The sequence below is a fragment of the Setaria italica genome, chromosome IX (genome assembly GCF_000263155.2).
Source record: "Setaria italica strain Yugu1 chromosome IX, Setaria_italica_v2.0, whole genome shotgun sequence".
Lineage (NCBI taxonomy): Eukaryota > Viridiplantae > Streptophyta > Magnoliopsida > Poales > Poaceae > Setaria > Setaria italica.
Genome location: NC_028458.1, coordinates 34,976,738 through 34,993,004, shown reverse-complemented (window position 1 = coordinate 34,993,004; position 16,267 = coordinate 34,976,738). Strand labels below are relative to the sequence as shown.

At 47.6% G+C, this 16,267-nt stretch overlaps 2 protein-coding genes across 2 annotated transcripts; both read right to left on the bottom strand.

Moving 5' to 3' along the window:
• Positions 1 to 3,335: 3,335 nt before the first annotated feature.
• LOC101779191 (pentatricopeptide repeat-containing protein At4g18520, chloroplastic) lies at positions 3,336 to 5,890 on the bottom strand. The gene has a single exon (XM_004983436.4). It carries the CDS (start codon positions 5,625 to 5,627, stop codon positions 3,771 to 3,773), a length of 1,857 nt encoding a protein of 618 aa, XP_004983493.1. The 5' UTR covers positions 5,628 to 5,890; the 3' UTR covers positions 3,336 to 3,770.
• Positions 5,891 to 10,674: 4,784 nt separating this feature from the next.
• On the bottom strand, positions 10,675 to 12,462 carry LOC101778783 (protein PHLOEM PROTEIN 2-LIKE A10). The gene has a single exon (XM_004983435.3). It carries the CDS (start codon positions 12,268 to 12,270, stop codon positions 11,161 to 11,163), a length of 1,110 nt encoding a protein of 369 aa, XP_004983492.1. The 5' UTR covers positions 12,271 to 12,462; the 3' UTR covers positions 10,675 to 11,160.
• Between the last annotated feature and the right edge of the window lie 3,805 nt (positions 12,463 to 16,267).

Sequence of the window (16,267 nt, the reverse complement as noted above, 5' to 3'; positions counted from 1 at the left end):
CCTCCTCCCTCTTTGCCTTGCCCTTGGAGCGATCGAATATCGCCCCGACGGCCTCTTCGCCCGAGGCAAAGTCGGTGGCGATGTCAAGGAGCTCCTTGGTGGTCTGTGGGCCTATACGCCCCAGCTCGTGGACTAGAGATCTACAGGAGGTCCCTGCCAGGAAGGCGCTGATGACGTCGGCGTCGGCGATGTTGGAGAGCTCGGTGCACTTCTTGAAGAAGCGTCGAATGTACCCTCGGAGAGTCTCCCCCGACTCCTGGCGGCAGCTCCAGAGGTCCCAGGAGTTCCCGTGGTGCTTGTATGTGCCCTGGAAATTCCCTACAAAGATCTCTCTCAGGTCGTTCCAGTTACGGATCCGACCTGACAGGACGTGTTCTAGCCAGGCTCGCGCCGAGTCGGCCAAGAACAGTGGGAGGTTGCAAATGATGAGCAGGTCGTCATCCGCTCCACCGACCTGACAGGCAAGCCGGTAGTCGCTGAGCCAAGGCCCGGGGTTCGTCTCCCAGAGTATTTGGCCACATTGGTGGGCTGTCTGAAGCGCGCTGGGAACGGCACGTTCAGGATGCGTGCGGAGAAGGCCCTGGGCCCCGCTGGGTTGGGGCTCGGGCTCCGATTTTCTCCACCGTCGCGGCGACCACCACGGTGTACGCGGTAGCCGCGGTCAGCTCTATCCTCCCTGTCCACACGGGAGTGCCTCCGCGCGTCCAAGGCGTCACGGGCATCGCGGATGGGGCCGACGCAGCGGGGGACGGATGAAGCCCCATCGCCCGCACGTGTTGGAGTCCGTCGAATGGGCGAGGCCCGGTTTCCCCCATGGGAGGAAGGTTGATGGACGGATCCTCCACGCCTCTTGATAGGCGCAGAGGGTGTGACCCTGCTAGCGCCGTGTGTGCGGCGCTGGGACGCGGAGCTTTCTGCCTGCTGGACTGCTGCACACTCGAGCAAGTCGCGTACCTCCTGGCGTACCCGTCGCTCCTCGGGCGTTGCCGGATCGGGGAGTCGTTGGAGTAGGGCTGCCGCGGTGGCGACATTCTGGCTGGCGTGTGCGAAGAGTTGGGGATGACCCTCGTCCCCGCAGATGCGCCGCTGGACGTCGCGAGCTCGATGACGCACCCCGCCCTCGTTGCGGCGGTGCTCGTCCTCCTGGTGGGGCACCGGGACCCTGACAAGGGCCTCGGCCGTAGCTGCGGTGCGCGGTAGGGGAGCGTGCTGCTTCCCTTCGGCGCCGTTGTCGTTGGATCCCTCGGAGCGCACGTCGGCCATGGAGCACTCGTGCGAGGGGTGGTGACTCTCGTCGTTGGAATCGGCGTCGTGGTTGGCCATCTGAAGCCGGAGACGTACGCGCAAGGGTCCCCTACCTGGTGCGCCAACTGTCGTTGTCAAGATTTGCAGATCAAGACTTAGACTAGTAAATTTCTTTTATGCGCGTAAGGCTTCGGATGGTGGCATGGGAGACACGGGGTTAGACTGGTTCGGGCAAAGGAAGCTCTACGTCCAGTATCGAGGCAGCTCGTGTTACCCACGCGGGGTTCTGTAGTAGGGGTTACAGATGGGCGAGAGAGGGAACTGATCCCAGGTCTCTTGTGTGTGCTTGTGCTCTCAGGAAGTACGAGAGTGTGCTGTTGGCTTGAGAAAAAGAAGTCCCCCTCATCTCAGGCCCCCGATGCTCCTTTTATATCGTAAGGAGATCGCCGGGTTACAAGTGAGACCGGGTGTGGAGAACAGTAAAGAGTTAAACACAGCCGGGTAAAAAGTACAACACGAAGGGAGGAACCAAGTTCCCAGGTTCCCGGCGTCCTCGCCGGCCTTCGACGTCTGCCGACGCGCATGCTGGAGGAGGATGGCGGCGCGCCAACTGTCGTTGCGCCCTGTCGATGGCCTCCTCGGTGAATGTAGCCGCCGGGTCATGATGAGGGCATTTCTTCGTGACTCTGGTGTCCGTTGGGAGGGACGGCGGATGCCGCCGCCCTGCTGATGGCTCGCGGAGAGCGGACGTCACATCCCTGCTGCCGGGCGCGCGGGGCACAAGAACATGCGAGTCTTCCCTCTGTTCCGGGCGGTGCAGGTCATGAGTGCCTTGCGGCGAATGGAAGCAGGCCGCAGGTACTGTAGCTTGTACAGTGCGGCCGTGCATGGGAACTTGCAGCAGGTTGCGTGAGGAGCGCGGTCATCCTTCTTCCTGACAGTCCTGCGACGCATTTATGGCGCATTTATGGCGAGATCGACAGGGGGACCCACGAGATTTGCGCCCGAGGTGGACTCTTGTCTCGTGGGCCGGGATGAGCCCGACCTCTTACGCCCGGGGTCGGGCGAAGCGGAGCCTTGCGGCGAGGGGTCGGGCGCTCCCGACCCTGGGACCGCGGTCGGGCGAGGCAGAGTCCCGCCATCGAGGGGTCGGGATTGTTGGAGTATAAGTGAATTGCCCACCTCTCCTCATCAGTTTAAGCTTTTGAGTTGAACTGGTTGGTGCATGCAACTTAATATGGTATCAGAGCGAGAAGTCTCGAGTTCGAATCCTGGCGGGCGCGATTAAATAAAATAATTGTAGCCCACTCCAATCTCCACGTATGCAGCCTGAGGGAGCCTGCACGTGAGGGGGAGTGTTGGAGTATAAGTGAATTGCCCACCTCTCCTCATCAGTTTAAGCTTTTGAGTTGAACTGGTTGGTGCATGCAACTTAATAGGGATTGTCCGACCCCGGGGCCCTGGGTCGGGCGGGACGGAGTGGGATGTACTCTGCCTCTACCGGGTGGGCGGTAATCGTAATTACCGCAGTTGGGCCAGGACCTTCGTGACTGCTGTTTTAAGCGGCATTTAGGAGATCATTAATATTTCCCCACAACACTAAGTAAAGGAAATATTTACATGGAACTCTCGTATACTTCATTGGAATGGACTAGTCCATAAGAATTTCCTGAATTAACGAAGAATTAAAATGGGGAGTTACGAGCTTTGTTTGCCACATGTTAAAATCGAAGACATCATTCCTATACGATGACATGCTTCCAACTGTTGGAATTTCTTACTCTATAGAATAATTCAAAGTTAATTCTACAAGCGCACAGAATCACCGTTGTAGCATTTTACCCGGGAGTATTTCAAAGTATTATATTTATATTTCCCACGAGGAAGCCCTAATGGCTTAGACGATACTACAACTTACGAACTACAACTCAGCGAGGGTAACGATAAATAGGCGTGATAACTGTGACACACGAGCACTCTATAAATAAAAGATAAATAAGGGTAGCTAGTCAGGAGGACAACGAGACCAAGATAGATTCCTAAATACTTCTATGTTCTTCCAATCACCTCTAGAGCAGAGCGATAGGGGATAGAAAAATAAACCAGGATTCTTCAGCGTGCTCATAAAGCGCGCTTTATTTGCCTTCTGGTAAATTGTAAAAATAAATACAACGTTTGGCCCTTGTCAAGATGAAAACTTCATTTACAGAAGCAGACAAATTCCCATTGATCCCGGGATGGACTAAACTGTAAGAATTAGGCTTGATTGCAACCCAATGCTTAAATTATGATGTACACAGCTTCATAAGGAAAGTCAATGAAAATGGTTAGTAGAGTTTCCTTTTAAGTACGAATATGTGTACCCACACCTTGAAATGACTGGTTTCTGATGGCGTTTACTAATGCACAATCAGACGAAGAAACTTGTTTGAGCATCCTGAGACCAACCACTGACTTTGTACAGTTGCACCAACATTTTGCTGATATTCCCTAACTAGTCTAAAACTTCACCAAAAGTGAACCAGTTATTGAGCTAGAAAAGAGATGCAATCTGATTTCAACTGAAGATCTCCACATGATGTCAAAACTGTCGAAAGCACAAAGTCATCAACATCATACCCTTCTTGCTGCATTAGGTACATGTATTTTAAAGCCTCTTTGCAGAGTCCATTCTGGGTAAATCCTGTAATCATCACTTTCCATGTTACTAAGTTGTGCTCTGGCATGGCATCAAAGACTCTTCGAGCTTCATCAACTTTCCCACACCGCATATACATATCGATCAGTGAGCATCCCACAAATACATTTGAGAAAGCTTGGGTCTTGTTAACAACACCATGGATCCTCTTTCCATCCCGCAGAGCCTCCAATCTGGCACAAGCTTTCAAAGCTGACGAATAAGTGTAAGTATTTGGTGTCACACCATCCCATAACATCTCATCTAATGATTTAAGCGCTTCAACATTATGGCCAAGGTTGTTGTAGCCTGAAATCATAGCTGTCCATGCGACAGCATCACGGTCAGGCATTGCTTCTAGAATTCTTGCAGCATAAGTATGCTCCCCACATTTGGAGTAGAACCAAACAAGTGTACTCCCAATTTGAAGATTATCTCCCATACAGTTCTTCATTATCTGTGCATGCAGTTCCTTTCCAAGATACTTAGACTGCATAGAGCCACAAGCACTAAGGAGACCAACAATAGTGAGGTTGTTAACAAATACTCTACGCATCTTCATCTTCCGGAACAACAAGACAGCTTCTTCACCATAGCCACTTTGCGCGTATCCAGAGATCATTGAAGTCCATGTAATTGTGTTTCTTCTTGGCATCTTATCAAATACTGCCTGAGCATCAAACACCTCACCACATCTGGCATACATAGTGACAAGAGCACTCCCAACATGGATATCATATTTGTATAGCTTCTTCACAATAGCACCATGCAACTGCTCCCCAAATCTTAGATCCTTCTCCTCTGCACAAGCCTTGAGGATGCTGCACACAGTGAACTCATTGGGGCGAAATCCCTCGGCCACCATCATCGGGAACATCTGAAGAGCTTTGTTACCATGCCCATGCTGCACATAAGCCGTGATCATTGTTGTCCATGAGACAACATCGCGGGAGGCCATCCTATTAAACACAGCTGAAGCAGCGGCAACATCTCCACATTGAGCATAGAAGTGCGCAACCGCACTGTCCACTATCATATTGCTCCACCCACCCTTCATAATGCAACAGTGCACCTGGCGCCCCAGCTTAGCATCGCATTGCTCCCCACAAGATTTCAACAGGCAAACAAAAGTCAAGCTGTTACCTTGCACTCCAGTGGCCAGCATATCCAAGAACAGCCTCACAACCTCACTGTGGCGGCCAAGCTTCTGATACCCATTCATCATCGCAGTCCACGATACGACGCTCCTGTCGCCCATTTCGTCGAACACCTTCTTCGCATCTGCAACCTCATCGAACTTCACATAAGCGCTGATCAGATTGTTGGACACGAACACCCCCAGGCTGTCGAGCGACCGGAGGGCAACCGCATGTGCTCTCCGGACGCCCGTCTTGCTCCGGCAGGAACGCAACAAGAACGCGACCGCCTCGGAGTCCGGCAGCGACGGCGCAGCCGAGCCCGGCAAATCCCCTCCCCGGTCTTCATCCGCAGGGTCCCCGTGGCCATCACCCCGGTGGGATTGGGAGAGCAAAGATTGGTTCTTGGACTTGAAAGCTTGCGCCCTGACGCGGTGGGACTTACTCTTATTGCTCCTCCCCTGCTCGCCGGAGCAGAGCGCGCTTCGAGGCAAGCTGCTTGGGTGACGCGGCGGGGGCGGAGAACAGGTCTGGATTCGAGGGGAAAATGGAGAGCAGCAGAGTAGCATTAGGATAGCTTCCCCGTCCGGGGCGCGCCTGGAGTCGGAGAGAGAAGAGGAAAGAGCAGAGAAATAGGCGCGACCGAGCCGGAGGCGGCGGGGGGCGAGAGGAGGGGAAGAGGCGGCCGCGGCGCGGGTGCTGGTGGCAACAGCGGGAGAGGAGGTGGCCGGCGGCGGCGGCTGCCGGCGAGGCGGTGCGGATGGGAGGCTGTGTGGGTGAGCTGGTTTTGATTTTGTGGGGAGAGTTTGGATTTTTTTGGGTGAGTGGTCACACATGCACATGTTCAGGGTTTAAGGCTCCATTTTCAAATCTTTTTCATCCTTATATTTGCGGTAAAACTTAGGATGTGGTCCCACATGTCATACTGTGCGCGCAACTGCATGGAAAAAAAAGTGGGCTACCTGACAAGCCTTGCGTGTGATGAAAACGCGTGAGGGACCGAAGGGAGGAAAAAATCGATGATTCCGCTAGAAACTGCGGATTTGGTTAGGTACCCGTCCGCTTTGCCGTCCCTCATTTTTCTGCATGGGTGGCTGTGATTATATTCCTTTAATCCTTTAATCGTGCCTGTTTTACATGGTTCACGGTCCTTTTGGATGGTCTTCATTTGTTATCGCCTTCCTTTTTCATGTCTCGCAGATTGCCTTCCTGTTGCATGGTCGCCTCTCCTGACCCTACTCCGTCTCCGTGTGCTTGCCATCCATCACGGTCGCCTACTCGCCTCCGCACACCACAACATCGGCCGGCGGAGGCGCCATTCAGCCTCCACAACCGACGCCGACTCTTCCACAATCAGCCGCCGGCAAGTATGAGCCACTCCGACTCTTCCTCTGATTGATTTGTTGCTTCCCCCTCCTGATCCACAATACGTTCCTTGATGAATGGAGCTCCTGCTTGCACAAGACTCGATGAAATGGTCCTGTGAGTTTAGGCCATGATTGGTAGGCGCACTAGTTCCTAACCGGACTACCTCTAACCCACACTAATTTTAATCAGGATAAACCAATGCAAAGTGCTCATGTTTGGTTAGGTGGCTTGTGAGTTTAAATAGTGTTTGGTTGCTATGCTCATGTTTGATTGGCTGCATAAGGTGATAAGATGATCCTGTATTTGCTAGAGGTGAAGTTACCATCGCCCCATCCTCTCCGGTCCTCTCCTCCCTCCCCACATCTACTACTCCTCTCAGTCCCCAACCCCGATATTGCGCTGCCGCATCGCCGCTATCCTCGCGGTGTCACTCCTGCTCCCGCTTGCCCTCCCGGACTCCTCCTCCCTTCCGCCACCACCACCATCGGTACGTATGACGAAACTGTTATTCACAATAAAAAATTGAAACTGAATCAAACGGATAAGTATCCCGGCTCGTGTTGACGTGACTCTGTCCGTGTGTGCGGTGTGCACACCTTTGGTAGCAACAAAAATCTAAGGCTAAAAAAATGATGCACAGATATGGCATGGCAATATCTCATGATGGCCATTCAAAAGCTCAAAATCTATTAGTACTAAGGTAGGACCAAAGGTCAACAATGGACCCAAGACAAAGCTACTAACAGCAAGCCAAAGCTCATAGACATACTGCACGCTTTGTGTATAGGGATGGCAATCGGACCCGCATACAGATGCGGGCACATGCGCGGGTGCCACACCCAAGTGGGTGTGGGTGCGGGTGCCAATCACACCCGCGGTTCTTTGCAGGCGAACCCGAGTTATGTGCGAGTCTAGCGTGGACCTTCGTTCTTATCCATGCCTCCCGCAACGAAGGGATCTTTGAGATTTCCGTATTACATTTAAGCTCACGTATGCAAATCATATAACCATCTCCTCATACATATTATGAGTTGCTCTCGCCCTTTCAATTTTATTGATTCTCGGTCTCTCAATCTCACTGGTTTTGTTAACGGTAACGTACTTGACTTACTTGTGAGTTGCTCTTGTTGATAACTTTTGTTGCGTTACTGAGTTTTGATTGTGAGTTATGATTGCTATCGCTCTTATTTCCGATTATATTTGTTACTTAGATGATAACTTAGGTGCTATAATGTTGTTATGATTCATATGTCACCATTTAGGACTGGTCGGTATTATTAACTGGTACTAAAGGGGTACTGGTGTTATTGCCCAGTACTAAAAGATCTTCGAAAATCGATAATTTCTACCCGGTACTAAATTCATGAGTTAGTACCGGATGAAAAGCTATCTGGTAGGACGAATGCTCATATTTCTAATAGTGATTTCACGCGCGGGTCTATTCGAGGGTGGGTGTGACCAAATACCGTGGGTCTTGTTGAGGGCGGATTTTTACTCCACCCGCACCTCACCCAACCCATTGACATCCCTACTTGTGTCCTTGTTTATAAACAAGAATCTTTTTTTTTTGAAACATTAAGAATCTATTTACTCTCCCAACTTCTACAGGTAGCGGAACATAATAAAGCACTACCAGTTTTTCTAGTCACGTGGCAAAATTCCTTCCTGATCATTAGTTAGATGATTTACATACACATACAGCTGAAGAACATCTAACTAGCTGCAACCAAGTGAACAACTGCTAGGAAACCAAATCGAAGTGCAAAACTAAAACCTTTCACCAGAACCAGAAAGAATCAAGGCAATGATACAGGGGGGCATGCAAAGCATCTCAACTAGTTATGACCTCACAACACGAATATATGTTCAGATATTTGCAGATAATAGCCTATGTCAAGCCACCTTTTATTGGTTCATACTTAATACCGATCCTTTACAATTTGTGCTGATAAATAAGCAATTCCATAGAAATGATATGCACGTATGTTCTAACTCTTTTAGGAGGAATGAGATTTCAATTTCTACATGAAACTCAACACACCATGGATGGCTACAATAGTGGTTCACAGTTGGCACCCATTGTTTTCCCCCATAGTCCAGGACTCTAGGGCACGGCAAAACTAAGATTTGAAAGCCAACAGCCAACAATATCTTGAATTTTCACAACCCCAACATCTAAAATAGATACAAAAGTGGGGTCTCATGTTACTCTATTGAGATCAAAAGTCTGGGGAATGCGAATATGCACAAGCAGTTCTCCTAATTGCGTTTGCCTATTGGTTGCTTCTGATACTGGACGTTCATTAGGGCGGGCAGAGCCCCCTCAACGCGTCAGTCACACAGTGATACTGGCATAAAATCATTCCTGGGACCACCCACAAAGTTGACTATTAGCACAAAACCATTAGTGTAGATATCCACGTCCTCTTGTTAGTACACAAACTAAACCTTTGCTCTACACAGGTTTGGAAACTAGATCTAGATGGCTCATGCTAGCAGTAGAGATGAGGAACACACATGTCCGGTTATACATATAGGCCAACCAACCTTCCATCGCTGTCTCAACTTACTGCAGCACTCAATCCCCAACAGCTACCCCTTTGGTAGAGAATTTAATTTGTTCAACTCATGGTGCCACATGCGTTGAGTGAGTTGCATAGTCTTTAGTTGCAGTATTTAAAACGGTAAAGTAAAGACATGTGGAATGCATCTTTAGTTGTAGTATTAAGTGGTAGCAGTGGCCAACGGCCAACGGCCAAGTAAAAGCTACTTAATCACCACAGATCATAGCTATGAAATGTCAATTCGTCATTCAAGTGTATTCATTTAGTTTATCAACTTCTCAAGAGGGACTGCGATACTACTGTCACAAAAGAAAATTGGGTAGAAAAAGAACAGAGATGGACATGTTAAGACGCCAAGAAATGTCTAAGGAGCGCATAATTCCTCTTCATGTACGAGTAATACACTGTTATAAATCACACCTAAGGGAAAATGTGTAAGCATAAGCAAACAAGATTTCTGCTTCTGCTTCTCTGGATGGATCCTTTTCCAGTTTACATTGACAAACAGCTTAAGAGTACAAACAACATGCTGCAAGAAACAAGTGGCAGCTGTTTATTCGTGATCAGCTTAGGATGCTTTGCAGAGGCCGGAAACTATTCCATTTTCTAAAAAAAGAAGAAGATGAAGCAACACTACTGATCTCAAAACATTGACAAGGTAGTCTGTATGGTTTATAGCTGAGCTGCTGCACATATGTATAACTCCATCAACCAACCAGACAATCACAAACCAACTTATCTCACATATTTCTAGCTTTCTTCATTGCACTTTCGTAGTTTTCACCAACAATAAAGAAGACAACTAGGCAACTAGCAGTATAAGATTAATTTGCAATCTACATAATTTACTCTGAAGCTACAATCAGGACAAGTAGTAATTGATGACCAAGAAATGGAATTTCAGCTCCCACCCAGCTTAGCTCACCGAGCAATTGGAACCTCATTCGTAACAAAATGTGCAATTGTGCATGCATTGATATTTCCACTCCCGGTACAACCCATCCCCAACCCAAGTTTACTCTCTGCCCCAGATCAATCACAGCTAGTATCAACTTCATCTCGGGAACATCCAAACAAACTAATCACTAGTCTCAAAACACCTCTGGAAACTGAATGGCTCCTAATGCTAAACTGTTGGAGGAAGGCAGGCAAATATCTGGTTATATATGGAGGGCAGCCAGTGATAAGTTGTATCATCTTTTTGCAGCACCCGATTGGACCTGGCAGCCAGTCCTTAGCAAGAGAAATAGCTTTGAGTGACTGGTGGTGTCACATACATGGAGCTGAGTTGCAGTCCTCCACAACATGGATGAGATGGAAAGGACCAATATGGAAAAACATAGACATAATCCCAATCAGTTCATCTGAATCTGCATCCCCTGTTACTTATCAAAAAACAGAGCAGATGGTATGCTTTAACTAGTAAGAAAAATACTCTTATAGTATGTGTCAGACAACAACAGATGATCTGGGTGAATTTAAGAAACTGAAAATTAAGGCACATATGTCATGTATAGGCAGTAACACCGCTGCAAAAGCAAAACCATCAGTGATAAGTAGGAACCAATGGTAATCAGCCAGATTACAGCTGCTTAATCTCTAAAGATCATATCTACGAATTGTGGCATTGGTTCATCATTCAGTTGAAATCAATTAGTTAGAAAAAATAAGGGAAAAGAAGGCAAAAGGAAATGTGAAATCCACTCACACTTATCTATTTCATCTTCCCCTTCAATACAAAGCATACAAAAGAGAGAATTTTCAAGTGTAAGCAGTCAAGTTTCCAAGCTCCTGCTGCTGTGTCTGGTTGTTTTACAAGATCAACAGCTTAAGAAAAAAAACAGCCGGTACAGCAAGCTAGTGAAAGCTGCTAGAAAGTAACACTACAGGTGTCAAACCTCACAATGACATTGCCAAATTGGCCAGTGTCATTTTAGCTGCATATATACTTCCTTCAACCAAACAAACAATCATAAAGAACCGAGCTCCAACTACAAACCAAAAGATTTCTAGCTTAAACTTTTCATACTTTTCACCAACACACCAAAGACAAGGACAACTAGTAGTATACAATCAATTGCAATCTACATAATTTACTCTGCAACTACAATCAGGACAAGTGGTAATCAGTCACCTCGAATTTAATTCCAGCTCCCACCCATCCAGGTGGCTAGGCCGGCAATAGGAACCTTGTTCCCATCAAAATGTGCATGCACAATGCCACAGAGATGGTGAAGATGGCCATGGACTTGGCACCGAGGTACTTGACGGCAACTAGCCCCCTCTCAGCGACCTCATCACGGGCGATGACAATGCTCTTCCTGGCCCCATCAGACATCCGCTGTGCTAGGAAGTCAAGGAACGACCGGACAGTTTCCGCTGTGACCCTGCCTGTGACATCCAGAACGAACCTCCTGTTGCTCGGCACAGCCAGCGTGCTTGACACCTTCTGGATCACGCAGTTGGTGTCTGAATTTTGCCCCACACGCTCCATTGCTAACGCCTCAATGCGAGCAACGGAAGCCTCCTTAGCCAGCTGCCGCGACGTCCTGAGGAAGGTTTCCACGGCGCCGTTGCAGACGGAGACGGCCAGGTCCTTGACCTTGGCCTCGTGCCTTGGGTCGGAGAGGCCAGTGAGCAGCTGGTCGTTGGTGCGGACGGCGGCTGTGCGGTCGAGGTAGGCGGCGACCGCGGTGCTGACGAAGACTCGGACGAGGTCCGCGGCGGCCTCCTTGCCCGTGGCGCTGCAGAGCGCAGCCAACCACCGCGGCTCCTCGCGGTCGCCGGCCGCCGCAGTGCGGGTGTCGCAGGAGGACAGGACGAGGTTCCTGGCGAAGCTTCCGACGACAGCGGAGGCGAATCCGGCACCTTCGGGGGAGAGGAGGCGGTCCAAGATCCGATCTTGGAGCGGGGTTTGGGGGTTTTGCTGCTGCTGTTGACGCAATTGGTGCTGATGAGAGGAGATGGCGCGGAGGACGCCGGAGGCGAGAGACTCGGAGAGGGAAGATGCAGCAGAGGAGACGGGTTCGGAGGCGGCGAGCTTGGAGAGCTGGAGGAGGCTCCGCGGGACTTGGTCGGAGTCGGAGCGGAGGAATTCGGCGAGGTCGGAACCGACCTGGGAGACGGCGTCGGCAAGGGAGAGGGCGGCGACGATACGGCGGCGGTGGTGGCGGTAGAGGCGGTAGAGGCCGTACCCGGCTGTGGCCGCGGCGGCGGCCAGGAGAAGTCGGCGAGCGCGGCGGCGGCGGGAGCAGAGGCAGGCGGCAGCTAGCGAGTCCATCGAGGTAGGGGACCGAAAGGGGGAGGCGACGGCGCGAGCTGAGGTGTGGAATTGAGAGGGGGACCTCACAGTTAGCGCGCTTGCTCGCTCCCTCCCTCCATGCCTCGCGCCGCGCCGGCGCTCGGAGGAGGAAGAGCAGAGAAGACTGGATCGGAGGAGGCTAGCCCGGGTCCGAGTCGTGTCCAGTCGTGCTGGTCTCTAACAGCGCGTCATATACATATACACTACTAGTATACTGTTAGAGCCACCCCGGTTGACCACACCGTCTACTCATATACTCCCTCTTTTCCAAAATTTAAGTCATTTGATTTATTTGGTGCTAAACTGAACTTAATTTATAAAACAGTGTACCACCATCTACTACATCAAATTAAGTTTCAATAATTTTGATAATGTGTTTATTTAGGTCTGTAGATGTTAGTTAAAGTTTCACTTAGGATAAAACTAAAATAATCTATATTTTAGAATAAAAAAAATAGTTTGTATTATTAGATGCCATCGTTCTAAATAGCACCCCCTTCATTTTTTAAATATAGAGCTCTTTTAACTTCAAGTAGTTGTTGTATTTCTTTTAGATATCACGAAGTGCAAACGGACCTCTAGTTGAGTTGGTGTTAAAGGCCGAATTTCAGGTTGGGGTTAAAGGCACAGCCCAGGCCTGCGTGACCAGGTCGTCTTCTTGGCAAAATGCTCATGGATAGGCCGAGTTTTTTTTAAACTATCATGAAGTTATCCTTTTTAGAAATTCATAAAGTTTCATTACTAATGGTGATTCAATTTGATTCATTTCACTTAAATTGTGTTCGACTTTTTTTATCTATTCTTTTAACTTGGCTTTTAGGATAGCAACATTGGTTCGTTTTGGAACTAATTAGTTTATAAACTTTGTATATTTTAAAATAGAGGAACTCTTAATTAACATCAGTAGAAGAATAGCACTCTGAAACCAAAGAGACTTGTAGGAAAAAAGAGATGAAGCTTTTTCTAGCTTGTCATACTTAACTTGTAATATTACCGTTACATCCTAAAATTTTAGTGACAAGTAGCCAGTGGCGTAAAAAGAGAACACAAATCGTCGTATTAGACAGGTTCAGTTCAACAAGACTATTGTTTGGCAATCTCGAGGTTAACATGAGATCACAAAGTGCTCTAAACACTACAAGAAATGTGTTAACCTATGATGAAAATTTTATGATACATTTGTTCTCGTCATAGATCTATGATGTTTTTGGCTAAAAATGTCATAAAGTTTCACATCCGAGCAAATTTAGTGATAAAGTTACAAAACATCATAAAAGTTACCCTTGTAGCCAAAAAGAAATCGCCACTTACTGTTACATGGTGGTTTTGTGACGATATAAGCTCCGCGAAAACGTCATAAAGTTTCACATCCGAGCAAATTTAGTGACAAAGTTATGGAACGTCATAAAAGTTACCCCTGTAGCAAAAGGAAATCGGCACTTGCTGTTACATGGTGGTTTTGTGACGATATAAGCTCCGTGAAAATATCATAAACCAACCAAGATCCCACATATAAGTTTAAGATGATAAATAGTGTGGTAAAATAAAATGAAAAACGTGCTCCTCTCATGCGTCGAACCTGTTACCGATTGAATGGGAATTCATTACCGCAACCGGATCCCATATGTAAGTTTCAGGTGAGTTGGTGACAGAAGTTTTGGTAAGTTGTGTTAGTCTGAAACGAAAAAAGGGAAGGAAAATTAAAAGGAATGAGTGTCCATAGCAAGGCTCTAACCTGTGACCTCTTGATTAATCTGAGACAACACTATCACTGAGACATGAACTATGTATATTTTTTAGATAGGATAAATTTTATATATCTTACTTCTAATAAATGTGGTCCACATGCCAGTTGTAGGCCCAAGCATCGGCTAGATATTTCTCATTTCTCAACACGCGTACACTACTGCAAGAGACTCGCCGGCACCACGGTCCTGTTGGCTGTGCCAAAGACTAGAGCTAGCGTCGGTACGCAGATCTGCAATGGCCAACAACGGGAATGGCTACTCCTAGAGGCGACGGGAGGAGGAGGAGGAGGAGGTACGGTCAAGTCAGTCCCCTGGTATGTGCCGCTACTTTCCCATATCCTCTTAGGGAAGGGGATTTCTGGATTTGAGGGTCTTGGTTGAAGAGACTAGATTTCGATTTCGTCGTACCCTTAGATTTGCATTCCGATTGGTGTTAGAAGTTGATAGGCTATAGTTTATGAAGTGCAAAGCTAAACATTTATTTCAAGTTACGATGACTTTGGTGATGCAGTTAGTTTATAATTTGGTATCTTCTTGTATTTTATTAGCTTCTAGATGAACATGGAGTCACTGATAGCATTAGATCACCGTCGTCAGATGTTATCGTTGTGCATCCTAAAAACAAGTGTGAGCACGGGTATGCATCCTGTTGCGAGGTAAACGATAATTTGTTTCAATTCTAATAAACTTTGCTTGTACTCTTGATGTTCGTGGTGTAAATGGCTTATCATGAGATGCCCAAGATCATAAGCTTCCTTTGAGATTTAAATGATCTAATTGTATGAGGAAGTTCTATCCTTCATGTATTCTCAGGACACTAACCTTACAGGTTACGAGAGGCTACATTAAGGACAGAGAGAAGCAAGGGAGGAAGTGCATTGAGAGGATGACATCACCACCACAAGCACAATGCACATCATCAATGCACCATCGTCACATGGGGCAATCATACCCTACCATGGCCAAGGTATGTCGCCAAGGTCAGTCCACCACTACGATCTCTATAGAAATATACGTCGGCTTAAATAAAGGTGAAGTTAAGCAAAGGTCAAAGTCTTTGACCCTAGCTCTATCCTAGATTTTACCAAAGTCCCGGCACATATAGTGGTTGGGCCCACTCTCTCTGCTTCACGCATGCGCTCTACGATTCAGCTTAGTATACGTGCCCCTTGTATCCTTTCCCTTTATGCGCTTTTAGAATAGGTTTATTTATTTCCCTTCTTTTTTATTTCCTAATTCAGAATTGTAAGCGCCTCCATATTTGAATTCACTAAAATTTGACTCACTGGTCATCCAACCCGATAGAGTCCTTGTGTCACTTACTTGTCCTTTGGAAGAAGCACCTAGGTACAAAATAGTGTGGGGGAGAGCCACAGCCTCTCTAGAGCTGAAATGATGCACAAACACCCACAAACAGAGCACACCACGCTGCACCAGCACGTACGCGAAAGGGGAACCAGAGCTGGGCCCACAAGGGTTCGACCGAACCCATGGTTTGGCTGACCCAAGGGGTGGCCCACTCAGGCCCATCTTTGTCCACCGCGTTGCTTTGTGTCTCTTTATCCCTAATCTTCCTGATTCCTAAGTTTTGATGAAGTTTAAATCTGATCCTCTAAATCAAGCTCAAATAAAATGGATCAACATGCTCCACTTGCTCTACATACTTTTTAAGGTTGGCTTGCATATGTTCTATTCCATGCTTATCATCTTGATGCTTGTGAACAAATATCTTTAGGACAGCATGCTCATCTAAGTTTGTGATATGGTTTGATGATATGATCTTCACTCTTAATGTCTAAGTGCTTGGGAACTTTATTTGAAAATTTGGAAAAGCCTTTTGTAAGCTCCTCTTTGATTTGCTAAAGTCCTACCAAAGCCATATGAAGAGTCATCTTGAAAAGGTTATACACATATGTTGCTTGTTTTTGCATTGAGCTTGGTCAAATTATTGTGACCCTTGTGAGAATTCTTTTTATGCTTTCATGATCAAGATTCACGTGCACACCATATTCCCCTTGCTATGCTCATATGAGAGTTAGCATAGTACCATCCATTCATTCCACAAAATAAATGCTCCATCATATGTGTTGATCTCTCTCTCCATTTATTGTTACAAAAGAGACATGGGCTATCAAAAAAAATATGAACACATAAAGGTCCAAGTATTGAAAAAAAAGTTGGACACATGAAGGTCCAAGAAAAAGAAAAGAAAGATAGCCATGTCCTCA

Coding starts and splice junctions, on each gene's coding strand:
- LOC101779191 (XM_004983436.4), bottom strand. CDS start 5,627: ATGCTACTCTGCTGCTCTCCATTTTCCCCTCGAATCCAGACCTGTTCT.
- LOC101778783 (XM_004983435.3), bottom strand. CDS start 12,270: ATGGACTCGCTAGCTGCCGCCTGCCTCTGCTCCCGCCGCCGCCGCGCT.